Below are 23,854 nucleotides of genomic sequence, written 5' to 3' on the forward strand. Positions count from 1 at the left end.
CATGCCCTTACACAACATTAGCAGCTACTTCACACACTATGCTCTGCAAGTGGGAAACGTGGGTTCAGTTCCTACTCTGAATCTTTTTCTCCTGGAGGTACAGTTAGAATATTGCAGAAGCAGAATTCTCAGCTTTTGGGGGTGGAGGGCAGGAGAGGGGGAGAAATGCCTTGCATCACCCTGAATGGACACCTCTGGTTGTGGAATGGCACTGGTGGAAAATGGAGGACAGTCAAGTCCAGTTGTGAGGAGGAAGATAGTAGCACTGTCATAGGGCCATGGGAGCCAGCATGCATAAAGGGGAGGAAAATGTTCCTTCTGGAATGCAGAAGACTCCCCTGCAGAGCTGGTGCTATTGCACTGGAGGCCCTAAACAAGAATATTTTGCCCCTCCCCCTCCAATACTAAAATAGGAAAGTTCTTATAATAAAAATCAAATGGGAGCCCGTTGAGCTGCTCGGGGCTCCAAACAATTGCTTAGCCTGTTTATGGCTAGCACTGGCTCTGCTCCCCTGCCACATTAAACTTAATTTAAAAAAAAAAAACAAGTAAGTACTCTAGTGTTTTTCAGACTAATTTAAGATGTTGATTGCATTGATATGGCTAAAGAAGGTAAAGTTGCTAAAACTGGGAAAGCAAACACAGTAAGGAAGAGTGAGTTCAGTACCGATACTATATTAAGCATTGTGCAGTTATAAAGTGATGTCATTACATTTACTATGCTATAAACTGTGATAATTCATATGTACAGTAAAAATGACTATTGGATTGTTCACATTCACTAACTATTGTAGTGCCACAGAAATCCAGCATGTTTTGCACTGTCCTGCTGCCAGAGTTGTGGCTCTATCCAAAAGTAGAAGCTTTGGGCTTAATCAGGTGTCAGGATAGCTCAGTGGCACGAGTGAGTGGGTGGGTTTCCCAGAGAAAGGATTTGCGGTTGGAATCCAGAATAAGTCTCAGCAGAGAACTCTCCTTACCACTTTACTCATGAGCAGAGAGCTCCTCTAGCACCTGCTGTGAAGATGGACCTGCTTTTTATGATATTGCGGTGTGCTGAGTGCCTCATTTGAAGCGCTAAATGTCTGCACTGTCCTGGGTATCTTCCGCTTCCCCGGACTTCAAAGGGGTTTGTTATCAAAAGGTTTATGCATGCAGCTTGTTTCCCTGAGATTTCCAGAGCACATGCATAGCATTAACTGTCCAAGCAAAAGCAGTAACTGCTAAATAACAACACTATCTTGAGTTAAGGACAGTTCCCTTAAAACACCTTTCTGAATATTAATTTCAATGAGAATTGAACATACTCATTCAATATTCTATATAGTTATTCTGCATCTCTCATGTTTGGGACCTATCTTAGACACTCCTGACAATACAGAAACAAAATATAGTAAAACACTAGATGAATAGTTGGATCTGGAGTAATTTAATTATAGTCAGTAGGTTAATTTAGGTGTAAATGAGAATTTGGCTCATCAGCTTCCTTGGCATTATTCCTCATTTACACCAGTGTTGGGGAGATCAGAATCAGGGTCTTTATGGTTTCCTGTCATCAGAGCAGAATCTGTGAGGGAATTCATGAATGTCATCTTCCTTCATGATGAACAAAATATAGTTAAAGCAGGATTATGCAATATTTCTTAAAATTAATGAGGCTCTCAAGTACACATTAAGATCTCTACATTTTGAAAGCAAGTAGGATCCTGACACTTGGGGAACTTTTAAAATACATTTGGCCAAGTTCACACTCTTTGCAAAGGAGCTCTGTTAGCATGTCACTGAATTTGTAATTCCACTAGCACTTTTTTCTCTAAATATTCCCAGTGTTGGTACCACTGCTACTGGCAGTAGCAACGGTGGATGTGATAGTATAGGCATGGATTTAGATAGCTACAACATTTTAAGCCCCATGTCGTCAAAGTCTACAATTCCAGTGCCATTATAACAGAAATGCCTTATGGGGGAAGGCTAGCAGAGCATCATATCAACTGTTAAAGGTATTGGCTTCTTGAAAACATGGAAGAATAAAGGGGAGAAAAAATGCTGGCAAAGTTTTCCAAAGGGTGAATAAATCAAAACAAAAACAAACAAAAAAATAGAAATATTATGAGGTTAGCTTTTGTAGATCTAAAAATCATTAATAAAAGAAACTAAAGTCAATCCTAGATGTAGAAATTAAAGAGACTTAGCCATTCTGATTTTTGGTGTGGTAGGGATACTGTAAAAACTAGGGCACAATGTTTTGCTATTTAAAGTTTGTGGTGTCAAATGAAATACATGCTTTTCCATTTTGAAACAGTTCTGAATTTGGAGTTGTACTCACGCTTCACAGAGACTTCAGAGAGATGCCTGACATAAGATGTATAAGAGATTGTTTTTCAAGAAAGTGACTTTTACTCAAATCAAATGTGATTTCAAGCATATCAGATTTATTGAAAAAATACATTCCTTTTCGTTTAGATGCCCTTGTGAATGAACTCGGATTGAAAAATTCAGCATTACTGTCAGTAATTCTACCTTTCTTAGGAGAATCAGTGTGAGATAGCTCATTGGGATTTATAGGATAAATTCCCATTCTTGAGGGGATCACTCAGCTTTTCAAGTGCTGATAATGTAAACCTGGAGTGTCCATAAAAACACTTCACTTTTATATCCAACACAGAGTAGTTTTATAGCTGTTTAAACAATGTAGGCCGAGCAGTGCAACCTTTCTTCACGTAGGTGAGCACTTAGGCCCAGATCCTTGAAGGTATTTAGGTCTCTATGTGATTTCATAACTTTGAGGATCTGGGTCTTACTCCCACTGAAGTCAGAGGGACACCCCATGAGTAAATGCTCGCAGACGTGAGGTGGGGTTCCAGAGTTGCGTAGGTGCTGGAAGTAGGAGTACTGGGGGTGCTGCACCACACCCTGCCTTGAAGTGGTTTCCATTATATACAGGATTTAGAGTTTGGTTCAATGGCTCTCAGCACCCCAACTGTACAGATTGTTCCAGCACCCCTGTTCATTCAGCTCCTGTTTATGTATCTTTCACAGAGTGCCATCTCTTTCTCAGATACTGCAGATGATTTGGATGCTATGGTGTTTTCTCCTCATTGCTCCAGACTGCTGATTTGTAAGTCTCTCAGCATGCTTTAGAAGATTCTCTTAAAGACAGAACTGAAAGTTTCTTTATAAAAATCCAAGTAAGTCTTTTGTATGAATCTTCATGAAGGGAATAGGATGGAACAGAAGATATTGCAAAATGTTTGGGGAAGATATATTTACCATGATATTTTAACAAAAACTTGAAACAACCAACACGTCCATGGCAATCTACCACACACACTCCTTTTCAATATGTCACTGTCAGTATATATTGATTGTCATTATGAAACATGACACCTTTCTTTGAAAATGGCAGTTTTCATTCTCTTTGCATAAGAGAATGTCACTTGCTATTAAACCAGGAAGATTCCTGAGGAGTTCAGGGAGGCTAATTTGTTTAAACGGTCCCTTCCTTGGAGTTTTCAAACAACACAATTAACTTACAGCATAGGTTTTGTACTTTGCAATAATGATAATGTATTGTTAACCTGGGGATGCTTAACTGTCATGGCTTCAGAATTTTGCTTTTGTTCTGCTGCAGAACAAGCTGATTGGAGTGTAGCCTTGAATTCAGATGAATGATTTGAGCTTTAAGATCTGGTAATTTGTGACTTGCCTGAAATAAGCATAGATATTGCATAATGCTAGATGGCTTTTCAAATGTCTGCACTATTGTTTGTTTCACTCATTGACTGTGTGTGAGATATCAAACATCAAAAATGTTACTAGTCCCCTGATTGAGCAATTTTTTATTTGCTTCAGTCTAGGGCTATGTTTATACTTACAGTGACATATAAAGTACACAATCTGAGTATATCAGTGATCAATCACAATGGTAGGTCGGAAAGATGAAGATGTATAAGAATCTGGGAGGGACTGTCCTTCTTAGGAAATCTTTCTATAATATCTGCTGTTTGAGGCATTCTGAAGGCAAATGGTTTACTCATCAGAAGTTGGCTCTTACCCCAGAGATAATTACCAGCATGTCAGAGGTCAGAAAATCTTTCCCCTCTTCCTCTGTTTAAAAGGATTGCAGAATTTTAATATATCACTCGACTAAGTCAATGGATGCCTACCCATAATTCAGCTACAGGTCTGTACAACAATGCATGATCAATATTTAGCAATGTTGTCATGACAATTATGCCTTTCCCTGCTCCTTCCCAGCCTGTGGAGAAAATACAGATAAAGGAAAGGAAAAATTATCATCTTCCCAAATAAGATAAGCTCTATCCATGTTCTGATGTTTGGGAGCTCATAAATGGCAAGAGAGAATATAGCACCAATGAGCAAAACAGTCTAGCTGTTGATCATTATTGTTAATGTGGTCTCAGCAAATATAGGGAGTTGGATGAGTTGATATCCTAGAGTTGAATATTGCAGTCATTGAGTCATGTTCTATTAAGGTAAAACTCCCTGGCTTCCATGGAGAGAATTGCCTGACTCTGCCCCTAGTTCAGGTCAGGATCATGCACTGCTCTTAATGAGCTCATAGAACAAAGTTGGGAGAGACCCTTGCACAAGAGCCTTCCACAGTAGCAGTCCTTGTGCTTCTGGAGCTCCATCGCAGAGAAAGCGACACTTAAAAGAGGACAAAGATGAGTTGGGGCCAGGGCCCTGCTGCTCCCACCTTAGCCCACATTACAAGTCTGTGGAACAGATCTGGAACCCAACCTAATGATGAAGCAGAGGGTATATTTCCATGTGAAAAAAGCATTTATAGAGATGATGCCCTTCCTCAATAGACTCTCTCATCACTGCCACCCCTGGGATGTTGCAACTCTGTACTGCTCTCCACATCTCCCCACACAGCTGCATCATAAATGCCACAATCTACCCTTTAATATTGGCTGACATTGAACACAGGTATTGTAAGTTGGCAATGGGGAGGAATAATTGATATTTCTGGCTGCATCCTGATGTGAATGAGATTTAGAAAGTGGTGTGATTAATAGCTAAGCTCAATTAAAAGAAAATCTTAAAATTAACTAAATATATTTATCTTCTCTGTCTAGCCCTCATGCTGTGATCATCAGCGTTAAATGCACTGATGTGACGCAACGGGAAGCAATTATAATTCGAACAGGTTGGCTGCTTTCGGTGAGCTCTAAAATAAGGTGGAATATTATGAAATGAGTAATAGTATATTGTATATTATGCACTATTGTACAATAATAATATTGTACAGCACATTAAAATAAGCGACAAAACTGGAGCATATTTGGAATATAAATAGTATATGTCCAAAATGTTCACATATGTGCATTTAAATCCATAATTATATTCAGACATCTAATTAAAGGTGACTTGATTTTTAAAGGTGTTGAGCACTTGCAGCTCCCAATGAAGCCAACTTTACATAAGTGCCTAAATATGAATTTGGGTGCCAAGCTTTAGATATCTATGTTTGAAATTTTCTACTTGAATCTCCTACTTGCCTGCAGCCACGGAAACCTGCAAATATCACATCCCTGCATATGTAACGAGTAGGAAGCAGTACTTCAGGGAATGATATTTGATTCAGATAATGTCTGTAGCATTAGTACTGAATTTGCCGTTTGGGGAAAATAATTTCTGGAATTATATCATAATTGCTGAGCTCGTGCTATTTGGAAGGAGTATTTGAATAGCTAAATACCCGACTAACTAATGGGCCTCTGTCAGCTACTTTTTTTAAATGCATGTTTTCTCTAAACCTGCTCTCTTAATTTTTAGCAAAGTAAAATTTGGTGGGGATGTAATGGGAAGAATGTTGACTAACTAGAATCCACACAGATGTTACCCAAAGCCAAGTCAAATCTTTGAGCACTTAAATATAAATAATATAGAAAGATCTGAGGGCCAAAAACAAAATGGAGGAAATAATGAAATAATAAAACAAAAGTATATACAAGGGATAAAAGTATCTATGTAGATACATCTTGGGTGACACTGCTTTAGTCCTTTGTGCTCCTTGAGAATCACGTTGTCTCAAAGTTTCTCATTGTTGTCAATCAGGTGATGCAGGAGCAGAGTTAAGATTGTTCAAATGATATTAAATGAGCTTTATTGTACTTTCTAATTCACTGAACATATTATTTTTGGGGCGGGGAGCAAGGTAAGTAGTGTCTCAAATTAGAATATCTAGATTTTCTAACACTTGTGTTTGTGGACACAACAGCAACTTAAAAACAGCCTTCTCTTTGAAGGCTTAAACTTTTTGTTAAGTGATAAATTATGTTCAACCTTTACTCCAGTTTATCTAAGGTTTCTGAAGAGGAGTGATCAAGTAGATAAATCAACAGAGAAATGCAAAATATTTGTCTCTAAAGTATTATTGCAGAATATGAACTTGAAGAATCAAAAAGGCAAATGAAAATGTAGGCAGTTAGTCAACTTACTCCCATGGAAAGTCAATAGGAGTTGGACACCTAAGACCCATAGGTCGCTTTGAAGATCCCAGCCCTAATTTACACCCAAAGAGTGGGAAGGTGTTGTGAATTATACATACACAGTTAGTTGGGAAGCTAAATTGTAATTTGTGCATTAATGAGTATTCCATATATTTGAAATTCCACAAAATGTATAGGACTACCCAGAATTTGGAAAGGTATCATTTAAGAGGACATGACAAGTCGCCAGTCTGGGTGGAACTTGTTTGTGATAATACCCCCAAAATAAAACTACAATAAACAGTAATTGGATGAAATTTCTAAGCTCATTACATAGGTCTCAGACCTTAGTCACACATGAAAATTTATGTCACAGAGGTGAAGACATTGTATCTTAATTATAAACATCACATTATTTTGTGACAAGGTGCTCCATTAGGCTGAGTGTTTCATGTGTTTATTTCATTATCTGTTATAATTCCTACCACTATTTTCATTTCATTTAGTATTGCTGTTACTATATATATCAGGGGAAGGCAACCTATGGCACGCATGCTGAAGGCGGCACACAAGCTGATTTTCAGTGGCACTCACGCTGCCCGGGTCCTGGTCACCAGTCCGAGGGGCTCTGCATTTTAATTTAAAATATTTAAGAAGCTTCATTTAAAATTAAAAACCTTATTTACTTTATATACAACAATAGTTTAGTTATATATTATACACTTATAGAAAGAGACCTTCTAAAAACATTAATGTATTACTGGCACACAAAACCTTAAATTAGAGTGATTAAATGAAGACTCGGCACACCACTTCTGAAAGGTTGCCGATCCCTGATATATATTATGAGATAACTGGCTCTGAGGATGAGAGGGGAAAGCAGTGGACATGTTCTTCCTTGACTTTAGCAAAGCTTTCGATACGGTCTTCCACAGTATTCTTGCTGGCAAGTTAAAGAAGTATGGGCTGGATGAATGGACTATACAGTGGATAGTCTAGTTGGCAGCTAGTATCAAGTGGAGTGCCCTAAGGGTCGGTCCTGGGGCCAGTTTTGTTCAATATCTTCATTAATGATCTGGAGGATGGCATGGACTGCACCCTCATCAAGTTTGCAGATGAGACTAACTGAGAGGAGTGGTAGATATGCTGGAGGGTAGGAATACGATACAGAGGGACCTTGACAAATTAGAGGATTGGGCCAAAAGAAATCTGATGAGGTTCAACAAGGACAAGCGCAGAGTCCTGCGGTTAGGATGGAAGAATCCCATGCACTGCTACAGACTAGGGACTGAATGGCTAGGCAGCAGTTCTGCAGAAAAGGACCTAGGGTTTACAGTGGATGAGGAGCTGGATATGAGTCGACAGTGTGCCCTTGTTGCCAAGAAGGCTAACGGCATTTTGGGCTGCATAAGTAGGGGCATTGCTAGCAGATCGAGGAACGTGATCATTCCCCTCTACTCAGCACTGGTGAGGCCTCATTTGGAGTACTGTGTCCAGTTTTGGGCCCCACATTGCAAGAAGGATGTGGAAAAATTGGAAAGAGTCCAGCAGAGGGCAACAAAAATGATTAGGGGGCTGGAGCATGTTACTTATGAGGAGAGGCTGAGGGAACTGGGATTGTTTAGTCTGCAGAAGAGAAAAATGAGGGGGGGGATTTGACAGCTGCTTTCAACTACGTATCAAATGGGGGTTCCAAAGAGGATGGATCTAGACTGTTCTCAGTGGTAGAAGATGACAGAACAAGGAGTAATGGTCTCAAGTTGCAGTGGGGAAGGTTTAGGTTGGATATTAGGAAAAACTTTTTCACTAGGAGGGTGGTGAAGCACTAGAATGGGTTACCTAGAGAGGTTGTGGAATCTCCTTCCTTAGAGATGTTTAAGGTCAGTCTTGACAAAGCCCTGGCTGGGATGATTTAATTGGGGATTGGTCCTGCTTTGAGCAGGGGATTGGACTAGATGACCTCCTGAGATCCCTTCCAAACCTGACATTCTATGATTCTAGGATATTATTCTATGATTTGACTGTATTATGTGCATCAAAAGAAATGAAAAGATGTGTATGAAAAAGAATCATATTGGCAGTGAGGACCTTGTATACAAACCAAGGCAATTCGAGTCAAAGTATGTTATGTTATCTTTCCACCTCATGGACTGACTCGTACAATTGGTGACACTGGGTCAATAACGTGAACAGAATGTGACTCAGGTGAGTCATTGGCTGCACATCTGCCACCTCTTTTTTTTTCTTTTCTTTTCCAAAATAACATTGAAATGTATTTTCTGTTTCAATTGCTACTTTACACTTGATCTGTATTTCCTGGAGTTCCCTAGTTTATAAGGGGGAAACCTACACATACAGTTCTTCCCCAAGAGAGCTCTAAACTTTTTCTGTCATGGGCTTCTGCTTCTGGATACAGTCTAGCCCTTAACTTTTAATTCCTTAGAAATCCATTCCATACTGAGATACTTTTAATGCAACGTTTCCACTCAGAGTGAATATTTCTAGTGAAGGCGTAACTCTGTGAACAAAAGTGTGAAAACTGAAATGTCAACTGATCCCATGATAAATAGAGAGACAAGGGTGAGGTAATATCTTTTATTGGACCAACTTCTATTTTGAAAATTGTTTTAGTTTACTTGAATGATCATGGGGTATGTTTCCTGATTTTTTTTCTTCTTTCTAGTACGCACTTTGTGATGAAATTGGTCCAATAAAAAATAGTACCTTACTCAACTTGTCTCGCTAATGTCTTGGGAGCAACACAACTACAACAACACTTCAAGGTAATGAATTTTGCCATCTGAAATGGAATCTCCGCAACATGAGGATAAAGGAAGAAAAACTTAACAGTGATATATACTTCATGAGTAAATGCAAGAAACAAAACATCATCCTCAAAGGACTCACATGTATAACTCTCTGACCACTACATAAACATAGAAGTTGATGCAATAAAAGATACCTCACCCACGTTCTCCTCATATCCTGAGACCACCATAGCTACAACAATGCTGGAAACATCCATAATAAATAAAAGATTGTAATATTTACAATAGTAATAGAATATTTCAGTATATCCATATGTGTGTTTTGCTGCACTATGTACCTGAAACTTTTCTTCTCTTTTCTCCAAGCTACTAAATTGCTTCCTCTTTAAATCTGTTTTAGTTTATCAAAAGGATGTGTGGATTCGGTTTGCATAAAGCAAGAGCCATCCTGGACCTTTGCACAAATTCAAAACTAACCCAAACTGAATCTTAACCAAGGTCTGAGAAAGTTGACATATCTTTATAGCTTTAAAATTATAGTTCCATATCACAATTTCTTGATTCTGGCAAGGACCAGAAATATGTGAGGTTTCCAGAATTGGGTTTTTGCCTATTTCAAGTTATCAATAGATCATATAGTGCTTTGGCAAGCATGCAAACAAGAAGAATTAGATAAACATGAAATTTTAGTGACTTATCCATGACTCCTTCTTTAAAAACAGTTTTGTGATGAAGACTATTAAATCATTACCTAAAAATAAAATATTGTGTATTTATTATATTAGAGCCAAATCTTGCATTCCTTGTCCACCTGAAACATCTACTGAATTTGGAAATATAAGAGGAGGATTTATTATGTATTATTTTTCAGCCGTGCAAATCAGGATTGTCATGGAGATGTTAGCCTCTCTTGTGAGTAACTCTAGAAATAAATAAAAAACAGCAACAGAAGACACAGGCATAAATTTGCTAGTAGAGTAAATATGCATTTACCTGTCCTGCTTTTGCATTTTCACAAACAAAAGTTTCATAATATTTGGCAAATTCTGGTGCATGATCATTTATGTCTAAAATCCTGATGAAGACAGGTATCTGGCTACTTTGTTTAGGATTATCTGGAACAAGAAAATAATTTATAATTTAGCTAAGGAATATAAGGACTGGAAAGATTTACAGTTCATGTAAGAGAAGTAAAATTATCAAGCATATTTTATCTACTTCCCCTCCACCGCCAAAACATATAAGAAATGCTCATATCTTTACAATTATGTTCAGTTTTCTACTGGTATATAATTTAATATAGTTAAGACTCATAACCCTAACCCTAACCCTAACCCATTACATTATTTTAAAAAGAAAAATGTTATATTAAGGCAAAACTATCTGTCTAAATTGATTTGCAGTTGAAAACAGAATTTTAAATTATCCAAGGTGTCTGGTTTGTCAACGTATTCCAATCAGCAGTGAGTGTATATGTGCTTATTTTCTTCAATCTGTGTCCTAAAATGGAGTTGCTGAAGGTAATCCAGGAGGGATAGATACATTTTCTCGATCAATTCAAAGCCCTGTCTAACTACAAAGGCAGGAAGAATGTATCTGACACCTTCGTCGTTAATGTGCCACTGCAAGTAACCTCCTAGGCCAAACCATAGCCAATGGGATGAATAAAGTGAAGGAAATATTGGCAGTTGGGTCAGTGTTTGGAGAAAATAGCTTTCTTAAAAAAAAATGGTGTGGCTCTTTCTAAAAGATGGTCTGGGTATCCTATATGCTCATCACAGCCCACACAATATCAATCTCACTGCTTCCCAAAGTAAAGGAAGAAGTTGTAAGGAGGAGAAAAATAGTGTCATAAAGCCCATCAGTTAATCAACTGTGGTATGCCCCTATGGAAGATACAAGGTCAAATTTTCTTTTCTGCCTGGGGGAAAGTGCAATATACTAACTTTACAGGCCTCTGGTTGTGACTGCAGCTGGATTGATCCCTGGCATAAATTAGAGCAGCCTGAAGGCCAATCTAATGTCTGCCCATGGCCCCAAAGGACCATTCTGACAGTCTTGGATTGCTGGAATGCTCTAACCATGCCCTCATTTTCTTATAAATTTCCCCTCTCCTAGAGCCTGAGGGAGCAATGCAGAATCACTATGTTAGCTCTGTACCAATTTATGCAAGGGAAATCCTCAGGAAGCCAGTTATGTTGGCTTTGTCCTGTTCTATACAGTTGAAGTGGAGCTGGGATTTTTTTTTTTTACTATGGGAAAAAAGTAAGTAAATCATGAAATAAGTTTGTTATTAAAAGTTACCCCTGTTGAGTTTTCTGGCTTGTAGTTAGCAAATGATGTGCTTGGCTGTAATTTTTAAAGACAGACAAGGGTGAATCTGGTAAAAACATTTAAAACGGAAATTTGTTATAGAATTTCCAAATTTCTGTGTTCTAACATTCTCTTCAGATAAGCCATCTCCAACTCACTGATTTCAGTTGCTATAACAGTGATATTGTGCCAGGGGGTTTCTTCCCGATCAAGTGGCTTTGAGATGAATATAGACCCATTTCCTGAGTGGATGTTGAATATTCTGTCGAGGTCAGTGTGTCGATCCACAGAATATCTGTCAAGATATAATACAAGTGTGTATCACCTTCTTCTATTATATTTTCCAGTTTTGCTTATTAACCACCATTAAATGCTTCCAGTTTTAACTTAGGTAAGGCTGCCATAAAATTTGAAGTATGGTAAAGTTCCCTGTACTTACTATAGGGAATAACTAGTGCAGAGTACTGTAAATACCAAGTTAAAGTTATTTAAGACTTTGGCTCTTTCTGAAAGACGGGGTGTAAATTCCATATGCTTAGCATAGCCCATACAATGTCAGTTTCATGGCACTGGTCTTAAATAGGATAGAAGGGTAACACACCTGTATAGGAAGCTATTCAGTATGAGTCATTTTACAAAATATATTTTAGCCCAGAAATATAATAAATTCTGGAAGGATAGCGAGTTAACTCGGACTGAATTGTCTTTGTTAAGATTTTCACGAATGATTAGAGATTTTGGATGCTTCAGTTTTTTGGGTGCTCAACCTCAGACACCATCACATGGACTTAATTTCAGTAACCATTGAGCATCCACTTGCTGAAGACCAGGCACCGTTGATTTTTCTCAGGATGGGCAGAAAATCACTAGAAAATATTTTTTTAAAATTTTGGCTTTTACGTCTGAAAATGCAACAAGACTATAACCCAGTATTAATGATGCATTGCATTTGTTAATCTCTCTTTTCCTTCCAAAAAAGAATAACTTGCATTTATAGTCATCCTCTGAGCTAGTGACCATTAATCACAAACCAGTTGAATGAAGAGTCTATGCACAGTTTGCTTGATGATATTATTTCCCCCCAAAATGCGAACTTTGAGAAAGTAGATCATTCAGAGTTATCTCACCTTCAATCAGAAATGTAGCTGGAGCAGGTTTCACAATCACTTACATGGTCTGTGCACTAATGTACAAATGGTCAGTGTTATGCATCTCAGTTTAGACAATAATAGCAGATGCGCTAACAGTTACGGCAGTAGCACAGCACCAAACATTTACCTCCTAATTGTTATGACTTTCTCACAGTAATTTCTTATTTAATATGCTGTACAAATGTTGAGCATTAAATATTTAAGAAGTAGAACATGGTAGACAGTGTATCTCTAGGGGATTGTTTCATTCATTGAGCCTTTGCAAGGTGTGATGCAGAATGCTGAGTGCCATTGACCAGCAGAGATGCACATTCATCCAATAGAAATACACTGTCTTGAACATCTTATATAAGCTTGCCAATAGGGACAAAGAAGGTAAAATAGCATTGTCCTGCGAATGATATAAGTGAGAGTTCTGCAAAGCAATGTGTGTTTGTTATAATCAGGCTTATACACTTCCTTTTGCCTGACCCCCATACTTTTCCATTTGAAAAGACATACTGTGATGTATTAATTCTGCTTGCCGTCACCAGTTCTCCACAGATATTTGATTGCTCAATTTATTTCCACTTGATCACTGTAGGTCAGATCCTGTAATGTGCTCAGTGCCCTTAACTGTCACTTAGCTCATTTGTGTCCTCTACTGTCACTGAGCTCATTTGGAATTAAAGCTGCTATTTACTTCTCAGGATCAGACCATATACCATTTGCTTTACTACACTTTAAGAAAAAGATGAAATGAGCATCTACATCTAATGCATTTTAGACCGTGCGTGAACTGATATTTACTTTATTGCATTCTTGGTGGTATCTGGATCTTGAGCTATCACTTGCCCAATGATAGTTCCTTCCTTGGCATCTTCATCTACTTCTATTATATAAGAGCTCCTGCTGAATACTGGAGGTTCATCTACGTCTTCTACAGAAACTTTGACAAGAGCTGTGTCCTTAAATGGCCCCAAGTGGAAAAAGCGTGGGTCAGGATGAGTGTTGGCTGCCTCCACTCTTAAGGAGTACAGCATCCTGTTCTCAAAATCCAACTGCTAGAGAGCAAAGAATAAAAAAGTGGGGTCAGTTTACAAGAAATGTAAAAAAAAATTACAGCACTAAAATAACAGGGGCAGGAGTTATCAGGGACCGCATTAGCAGCCTTAATCCTATCTGAGAGACCGCACAGGGTTCCTACATGCACATACACAATTCATCAGTCACAGCACTATAAAGCCAATTATAGATGACTAGGGTACAGGACAGGGGATTCTTTATCTTATTATGCAAAATGTAGCTTGGTAATAGTGATTAGGTACTTGGTAAAGTCACTTTCTCCTTTCATAGAACTGGAAGGGACCTCGAGACGTCATCTAGTCCTGTCCCCTGCACTCGTTGCAGGACCAATTATCTAGACCATTCCTGACAGGTATTTGTCTAACCTGGTCTTAAAAATCTCTAATGATGGATATTCCACAACCTCCGTAGGCAATTTATTCCAGTGCTTAACCACACTGACAGTTAGGAAGTTTTGCCTAATGTCCAATCTAAACGTCGCATGCTGCAATTTAAGCCCATTGATTCTTGTCCTATCCTCAGAGATTAAGAAAAACAATTTTTCTTCCTCCTCCTTATAACAACCTTTGACATACTTGAAAACTGTTATGTTTCAAAGCAACTGAAATCTGCTATACTCTACACACACAATAGTGAACATTTTCCATATTGAAATCTTGCTAAGGGGATTAATACTAGTGATGGGAAAATCTCAAAGGCATCATCATTTGGGATAAGCTTCCAAAGTCTTGGATGTTCAGCCTCAATTTATATAAAATTCTTTTTTGGAACAATCAATCCGGAATATTAGAGCTAGAGCTTTCTCATGAGTGTATTTTTGAATTTCCTTATTATGGCCAGTGTTAAGAATACCATGGGAAAAAGCTTGTCTAATGGCAATCTGGTACATCAAATTTGAGATGAAACTTGGAAGAAGGGCAGAAAAAAGAAGGGAAACGGTTTTAGTATGGGTGATGTGGGTTTTCATTAAAGGTTTTGTTTGTTTGCCAAACGTTAGGTTGGTTTAGCTAGGAGAATAACTAGTGTGTCCATTAATAGTTACATAAGTATGACAGTGGCTAGCTTGGTTTTACCATTTATATTCTATTCTGTATTTCATCTCTTACAAAGATGTATATAATTTTTATAGGATTCTAATGCAAATATCCCCCATAATCATGATTTATAAAACTGTATTTATAATCTAGTACTTATTCAATCAGAAGTGCAATAGAATGAATTATTTGGGTCTGAGTTTTTCATAGATCTTGACTATGATATCCAGCATATTGTTGTATCAAAATAAAATAAGAATGAGTTGTTCTAGCTCTAGTTTTAACTTTGAATCACATAATAGTTATATTCAAAAAAATTACATTAAAATAAGTTAAGGTTGCAAAGTCAAGGACTCAAAACATTTAGGAAGTACTGGAATTAAAGTAGCCCAGACCACATGCGTTCAGCTCTGTTTTTCATAAAAATGTGAAAATAACTTATAATTTTCCCATTTTTTTCAACTGATTTTATTTTCAAAATGGGATTGCCAATTTTTTATCAGAACCACTTTGCAAAGGTTCTCAGCTGATGAAGCTTAAATGAGTTTGGATTTATGTTCATGCAAGGTTTGGGTTTTAAAGTTTTATTCATATTTGTAGGGGTTCACATGTTCAGTAGAAAAATAATTGAGGCTAATGGCTGTAATGGAAAGTATCATGAGTTACCCCATATGATGTGTCTCAAGGACAAACCCAAAGTAGTGTCAACTGTAGCCTAAAGTGGGTATTCAGATAACATCAAAATAGTTTTCAATATGCTTATCTGGCCAATTTTAAGCCCTAAAGAATCACAGATTGTCTATGAATTCAAGTTTTGTATATTCCTTTTATCCGAGGGCACCTATTGACTTGTCATGTAACTGTCAAGGTATGATGGAAACAGGGCAGATTTTAAGTAGGCTGGAGGCAGAGCCGGCTCCAAGTTTTTTGCTGCCCCAAGCAAAAAAAAATTCCAATGTCCCCCCAGCACTGCCCCAACTCCGTCCCTTCCCTGCCTCATTCCAACCCCTTCCCCAAATCCCTGGCCCCGCCTCTTCCCCCGGGCATGCCGCATTTCCCCTCCTATCCCTCTCTCCTGAGAAGCGGAGCAGCGCCGCGCTCAGGGGAGAAGGCGGAGGTGAGCTGGGGGGGAGCGGTTCCTCCCCCCCCGGGTTACTTCCTGCGGCCCTCCCCATGCCTCCCCCTGCCACAGCTCACCTCCACTCCACCTGTTCCCCTGAATGTGCCACCGCTGCTCTGCTTCTCCCCCCTCCCTCCCATGCTTGCCACAAAACAGCTGATTCGTGCGGCAAGCCTGGGGGGGGCGGGAGAAGCGGAGCAGCGGCATGCTCGGGGGAGCAGGCGGCAGTGGCACGGAGGTGAGCTGGGGGGGAGTGGTTCCTCTGCCCCTCCCCATACTTACTTCCTGCAACCCTCCCTGCACCCCCCACCGCCGCACATGCTTGGAGCGCTGGTGCCTAGAGCCGGCCCTGGCTGGAGGTTTGAGTTGAACCTTTCTTGCAGCTCTAGAAAAGATACTCCCCAGTGGAGGGACAGGAAGGCTACAGGAGAATAGGCTATCTATACTGGGCTAGTTCTCTTTAGAGGTGTGAGTTCATCAAACTTGTTCACCTCAACCCCTTGTGGACCACACTGCAGAGTTCAGATGATAAACCCCTCCAGGTTTTCATGGCTCTACTTCAAAACTATTGTTTGTGAGAGTGTGTCTTTGATAGACAGCAGCTGTTGAGAATATTGCTTTATGTGAAGTGACATGCCAAGTATATTCCCCCAAGCCTTGGGAATAACAATAGCTGATGAAGAAAGAGGACAACAAACCAATACAGCTTCTCAGCAGGTGACCCCAGGTGAGACTTTCCTTTGCCCTCCCGCTTGAGGAAAGCAAAAAACCACCTGGAGTGTTAAGTGTAGTAAAAAGAGAGGGAGCAAAAATAAACCTTTTTGATGGTTATAATCCCTTCCTGTGTGTCCTCGTCAGTGATGATATCAAACATGTCTGATCCATCCCCGTTGGAAATGCTATACTCAGTCGCAGCATTTTCACCCACATCAAGGTCATTGGCTTTTATTCTGCCGAGGGGAGTCCCAAGTGATGCGGACTCAGGAGAGCTGAATTGGTAAGTACCTGGAAAAGTTATATCACACTTTTTTTAGTCATTCATCTTTCTAAATAATAAAAGCCATTTGTTTCCCCTAGATTCTTTTTTAAACTTGCCTTGAAAGTTGAAACATTCTAAGAAAAGTGCTCTTAGTCATCAGGAGTAAACTTTAAAACAAAGACGACTTGACTGTCAGTGAAAAGTTTTGCTGGTTTTTTTTAATGAAAGTGTGACACTTCAAAGGCACTTAGTATTGTATTCTTTATAAACTTTTTCTTTTGTACTTCAGATGAAAGGAACATACATAGAAGCACAATAATACAGCAGTGATTATGACCCTGAGTAGTTAATGGCTTTATTTATTTTGTCTGTCTTCTACACATTTTTTTCAGTAATACCTACAGTTATTACTTTTTTCTCTAGGAACTACAGTTTATAAAACAGAATAGATCTGAGGAAGAAACTAAAATACAATAGACAAGGTTTTCTATTTTGAAATTGCCTTGAACAGCTTTAAGTGTGTTTTATGTGAGATAGAATTTTTTCATGGAAACACATAATACAATATATTGCAAAAAGCATTTGAGATATGTAACATTTAATATTCCTACTAACTGCTTGAACTGTATGAAAGTTGTACAAATGTGTTCAGATTTTTTAATTAATTCACTTTGGACACATTTGTTTTCATGCCTGATATCTGTTAATGCTTGTGGAATCAGGTTTTACTAGCCTGGATGCTATTGATAAAGGAATTTTAACATTCCGCATCTTAGTACAGAAGGTAAATTTTAACTTTATCTTTTCCCAGCATGTGCACCAAAAGACTAACTATAAAGTTGTGCTCCTGAAGAAAAGGAATAATATTACATGAGTCTCTTGACCAATCACAATCAGGAAATATAACTTGAACTTCAATTCACAAGATACGGGGTTAAAATAGTTCTTAAAACAGTGTTGGCAAATACTTACTAGTAAGAAGTAGGTCTGAGAAGTTTGCAGACATTTTGCATGCCAATTTGTTGAATATTTATCATCTCTCATTGGTACAGCTCACTTAGTTACTAGCATCATGCCACTTGTAGCAATTATAAACTGGTACCCATGTAGGATATATTGTGAAGCCATGCCTGACCAAGACAACTTTGGGGAAGGCAGTGTGCCTGAAGAAGTACAATCCCTATTTGAGTGGTTTAACGAACAGACAGACTGTATAAGCTACACCAGTCTATAGCAGGTACAGCCTATGTCACTTGATGTGACTAGTTCTTCCCTCATGTGTCCACAGCCCTTCTCTACCCTCTCATCCATTTTGGGGCACAGTGAGAGTGCAGGTTCTGAGTTTTCCCAAGTACACTGATCATAACAGATCCTTGTGTGGGCTAAAGCAGGTTGAGTGTGTCTCTATGCCCAGTGTCGTGCACCTAAATCACAGTCTCTGACTAATGGAAATGTCTTATCTTTAGAGATTTGTGAAAAAAATGGGTGATATAGTATGATGGTGAATTGTATTGGCTGTTAGAAAGTCAACCCTATAATTGAAAAATTAGTGGTGGGCTGCAAACAAGTGAGGCTGCAAAATTCATGTTACTCTCTTACAACAGGCTGAAAACTGTTTAGAAGTTAGACCTTATGACAACCAGCCTTCCAAAGGCTGACCTTTTCCGTTTGTAGGCTTATCTAAACTTTTCATCCTGGCAATTGAGCCAGAAATCCTATAAGCACAAACTTCGTCATGACACTTCAATTTTTCCCTGATGTTGGAAGTCCAGAAATACCAGGGGAACACCTCCTTTGGGTGAGTTTTATTCTGAAAGCCGTCACTGTAATTGAGATGATGTCAGTGACCTGCACATTGTCAGCATATAAGCTAATCAGCTTGGTTTAGGGTATATTCAGTTCCCGAAGTGTCCATTTTTTCATGAGCACATGGTACAATTCTGTAAAGCTCTTGCTCTTCCTATCATTTATATTGTTCATGGCTCAGGTCTACTAGTTGTGTGGGGGCCACTGTACCTTTTAAAAACCAATCCTTACATACTTAATCCAAGTCACAGTGGCTTCCCGCTAGAGTCTGTCAGTTTTCCTTCTTTCTAGCCCCTTCAATAAATCAAATTATTCTTCAATATTTTGGAGTTCATTCCTGTCTCTTTCACATGCAACTTCTTCCTCATCTTTGGGCCTAATTTCCCCGTATCCTATAGCCTCACATAAAGGGAGGTAATTGGGTACAGGAGGAGCAGATTTTCAGAATCAGTCTCCTTGGAAATGTGCTGCAGTTCATGACTGTGTGAGGAGGAATGAAAACCTGTAGATTTTCCATTCATGTCTTGCTTTGTAGGAGGAGCAGGAAACCAGCATCCTGGGAAGCAAGGCAAGAAAGGGGACTGGTCATTAGCAATGTTACAATCACCCCAGTGTGTCCAGCTCAGATAAGGCCTTCCATGTCACCTTCTGTGTTTCAGTGAACTTTAAGCAGTGCACTGCATAGGGCCTTGTATGTGGCCTCTTCACTGGTCTGACTTTCATTCTAATTAAGAGCCTGATCCAAAGCCCATTCAAGTAAGCATAAAGACTCCTACTGATTTCAATAGACTTTAGACTGGTCCTTTACTAACCTTGCCGACTACCAGCAGGAACAAAGGCTCCAGGATTTCAGATGCCAGTTACATTACAGCTATTTACTATTATGTAGCCTTTACTTTTAGATTGCAACTCCATGTCCAAGTGTGTAATTCAGTGAAAAGAACTATACCTCATCTTTGGGTTCAACACCTCCAGTCTGATCAAACATCATGGACCATATTATGCTATTGTGTGGGTTTTTTTTAATCAGAACTCCCTGTTGAAGTCAAATGGGAGCATTCTGTTTAGAAAGAAGTGGCCTGAGCTTGCTCTGTAAAGCTGGTCATTAGGTAAGCAAACTCACAAGATAATAATCCATTCTGGATTGGGTGACTAGTTATTTTGCTTGTATTCATCACCATGGTATCTGAGTGTCTTACAAGTTTCCATAAATCCAGAAAGGTGGTCTCTAAATCAGTCTTGATGTTTGTTCAGTCTTTGGTATCTCTGATGAGAGTGCAAGCAAGGATCCCAATCAGAGCCAAAGGCAATAGTAATTGAATGATGTGGATATTTTCCTAGCAGATACTGAACTGAAATGTGAATTCTTTTCATATAGCCTACCAGGCAGTCATCAAGTGCTGCTTTTAACAACTTTTGATTGCTAATCAGTTTGGGATCAGATTTAAACAAGTAGTAGGGCCAGATTTTTGGAATGTCCATTATGAAGATTGGCAGACCAGGTCACTTACTTATTTAGGTGCCCAAGTGGGTTGGATACTGAGCTATTCTGAAAAGCTGACCTTGTATTTTACAATATATTTGCTGTAACTATACATTGTTTCAAGTATAACATTGCAACTGAGTTATTGGCTCCTGTTGAAATTATTTTAAGAGTTTGGAAAGAAAGTTTATTCTGCTAAGGAAGTTTATATATTTTTTTAAAGTAGACTCCCATGTGCTTTGACAAAGCCACAGCATAAGCAGACAAAGCAGTGCAGCTGTAGATGTGAAAAAAAAGTATCCCAGATGGTGATGGTTAAACAATTTTAAAGAAGCTTTTTGAAACACAGCAGAACTATTAAAGGCTTCATACTCTGGGGGAATCGAGGTGGATTGTCGTTGACATCAGTCAGTGTGATGTTCACCGTAGTGGTCCCTGATAATCCTCCCATCTGGCCTCCCATGTCCTTGGCCTGGATGACCACTTGGTACTGCTCCCTATTTTCTCTGCTCATGTCTGGTAAAGCAGTTTTGATTATTCCTTGGATAAAAGAATAAGAGGGGAGAAAAAAAAACACTTTAATCCCTGAGTTTTAAAATGGATTTATGTAAAATATGTTGTACAGATGTTAATCCCAGGCAAACAAATAAAATTGAAGGTGTATTCAAATAAGGCTTTTAGTCCATAACTGATTTAATGTGATTGCAAGAAAAGAGAGAAATATAGTAGTGCAATGATTCAGTGTTTGGACTGTGCTAAATCCATATAATTATCCTTTTGATGACAAAAAAAGTTAGGTTTGTCACATTAATGAAAGCTATTCAGCTAGTTTCCCTGGCTATTATTTTGATAAGGTTATTAGCTCCAACCCTGGAGTGGTGTCTGCATTATACCACTTTTTCATTAACAGGGCAGAATTCTGTGGTATCCTGGATTCACTATTTCAAACTTCAATAGATTCACAGGTTTTAACTTCAGAAGGGACCACTGAGGTCATCTAGTTTGACCTCCTGCATAACACAGGTCACTGGATTTCTATAAATTAATTCCCATTTTAGGTCCACTAGCTGTGGCAGAACTAGAACATAACTTCTAGAATCTTCTAGTTAAAGATTTTTTTTGAGGAAGAACCCACCACTAACTCTTGATAAATTGTTCTGTTAGTAAATTACCTTCAGTATTATTTTTTGTGCCATGTTTCCAGTCTGAATTTGTTTAGCTTCAACTTCCAGCCACTGGATCCTATTATACCTTTGTCTGATAGATTGACGAGCCCTGTATTATCAGATTTCTGAACCCAAGTAGATTAGTATATAGTGTTCAAGTCACCCCTTCAGCTTCTCTCTGTTAAGCTAAATACATTGAGCTCCTTGAGTCTTTCACTATAAGTTACGTTTCCCAATCTTGTAGTCATTTGCAAGGCTCTTCTCTAAACCCTCTGCAATGTATCAACATGGACCCCAGAACTGGACACAGTATTCCAGTAGTGGTCTCACCCGTGCCAAAAACAGGTATAAAATAACCTCCCTATTCCTACTACTTCAAGAAAATAAAACTTACATTTTATGGTGCTGCAGGTTCACTGCCTTAATAATATGGGGCCATATCACGCCATCAGTTTTCAAGCAGAAATCAAGGGGGTCTTCTGCTTAAAACCAGATAGATAGTCCATGTTCATTCTGAGTTTTGGAAAATATTAAACAGTACTTGAACAATTTAATTAGTATTTTTATAAAACTGGGTATAAATACTTGAGTGAGAAGGATCTTGATCTCTGTGTGTATTTCTGTAATTATGACAAGTAAGACAGAAAGGGTTGCTGACCTGTCTCTGGGTCTACTGAGAAATATGGTTGTCCCTGGAGGATGCTATACACTACTTTGGCACTGTTTCCATAGTTGGCATCATCAGCATCTGTAGCTGTCACTTGGATAACAGAAGTTCCTGAATAGGAGCAAAACAAAGAATCTATCATTTGAAAAGAGATAATTTAGATCATAAGACTGATATACACATTTTTTTTCTATTTATAAAATATATTTAATGACTAGGTGCATAGAACAGTCAAAACCTGCACAGAATACATCAGACTAATCCATTTACTATTGCCAGTAAAATAATTCCTTCGCCATGCAAAATTAAAATAAAATTCAAAACAACACATTTTACTCAGAATTAAAACAAAACAAAATAAGCCTCCCTTAAGCCCATCCTTCAGAAAAAGCCTGGGTAAACAGATAGGCCTTGATGCATGATCTGAAAGACCAACACATCATGTGTTTATTGATCAAGGGGGCAGCAAATCCACAATCTGAGGATTGTCTTCTGAAAACACTCTGCTCTCAACTCTCAAATGGAAGATCTCAGCTGATCTCAAGTGGTGGCCACAATGATGAGGTGGTCTCTGTGATATAGAGGACCCATGCCATAAATAGCTTTATACAACCAATACATTGAATTGGACACAGATGAAGATTTAAAAGCCTGTGAAACCCAGGTATAAAGTGGCTTCTGTGCAAAGCACTACTAAGTACTATAAAAGGGAAGTAATGTTTGGCACTAGTTGTTGTTTCTGAGCAGATCAGTAATCCTTTTGGGTGTTCAGGGTGTGGGGGTGGGAAGGGTGGTGGTGGTGAGAAATGCATGGATAAATGCAGTGAGTCCAAAATCATTAAGTAAATCTTTAACTCTTTGCCAACTGCAGATGGAGAAAAACACCCTTTTGACCACATTTTTTTTCTGGATATTTTGTATGGTCTCCAGATCCTCAATAAGAAAAGGTGCGGGCACACTCCATCCATAAAAGGGGAGATATCACCTCTCTCATTTCCTTTAGCTGATTTTCCCCATCTTCTGTCTCGTCTAGATTGAGCTTTAGTCAGCTATCTTCCAGCAAAGCACCCGTCTTGACTAGACACAGGGAAAACAATTGTCCACATTATCTGGGATTGATGGAACAGAAGTGTTTTATAATTCCTTTCAGGGCTTCACATATGCATTAAGCGTAGGGAATGACAGAGCAGAACCCTATAGTACCCCCATATGGGAAGGCAAGCAGGACAGATACTACTACTTGGTCTTGTAAGGTGCAACTCTGTTTACCATTTGTGATTTGGCAACATTACCTACTGGTTAGGGCATTGTGGGTGACATGGTAGAAGACGGGATATTTCTTCCTCTGCAACAAAACCAAGTAGTAAAATTATAAAAATGCTTTATGTCACAATCAGTGAAATTCTGAGAATTTCTGCCCCACGCTCTTTAGATTTCTCTTTACCTGCTTAATCTGTCAAAGGTCATCTGTAAACCAAGGTGAGCTGTAAGAATAATGCAGAGGTAGGGGGCATTTAAGGATAACCGTATCAGTAAAGGACGGAAGATAATGATAGCATCCAAACAGTCTGTGGATAAAGTAATCCACAAGGTGAACAATAGTCTTTCGCAGACATATGTAGAACGTAACTGATCTCATCAGATGCTGAATTGAACTACTAAAATAAGGCCTCTGCCGCCACAGGAGCTAATATGACCCTTTGTTGAAGGACGTTTGGTGCTTTACCCCTACCCACCTCCTCCTGCCCCAGTTACAAGGTAAGATCCAGATGTCAGTTCAGGCTGTGTGTATAGAACACATTCCCAGCTATCAACTGATTTGCATCCCTGTATGCTTGCTA

The 23,854-nt window shown here is 38.8% G+C and overlaps 1 protein-coding gene across 1 annotated transcript in view; it reads right to left on the bottom strand.

Moving 5' to 3' along the window:
• Positions 1-23,854, bottom strand: part of CDH9 (cadherin 9) — a 72,383-nt gene that overhangs the window by 6,370 nt on the left and 42,159 nt on the right. Inside the window, exons 3-8 of the mRNA XM_039526253.1 lie at positions 22,005-22,124; positions 20,553-20,720; positions 16,730-16,917; positions 13,483-13,736; positions 11,701-11,837; positions 10,223-10,344 (exon numbers count right to left, since the gene is read on the bottom strand). Coding sequence (XP_039382187.1) covers positions 10,223-10,344; positions 11,701-11,837; positions 13,483-13,736; positions 16,730-16,917; positions 20,553-20,720; positions 22,005-22,124 — 989 coding nt within the window. The remainder of the gene's footprint in view (positions 1-10,222; positions 10,345-11,700; positions 11,838-13,482; positions 13,737-16,729; positions 16,918-20,552; positions 20,721-22,004; positions 22,125-23,854) is intronic.

Source organism: Mauremys reevesii, linkage group 2 (genome assembly GCF_016161935.1).
Source record: "Mauremys reevesii isolate NIE-2019 linkage group 2, ASM1616193v1, whole genome shotgun sequence".
NCBI classification, from domain to species: Eukaryota; Metazoa; Chordata; order Testudines; family Geoemydidae; genus Mauremys; species Mauremys reevesii.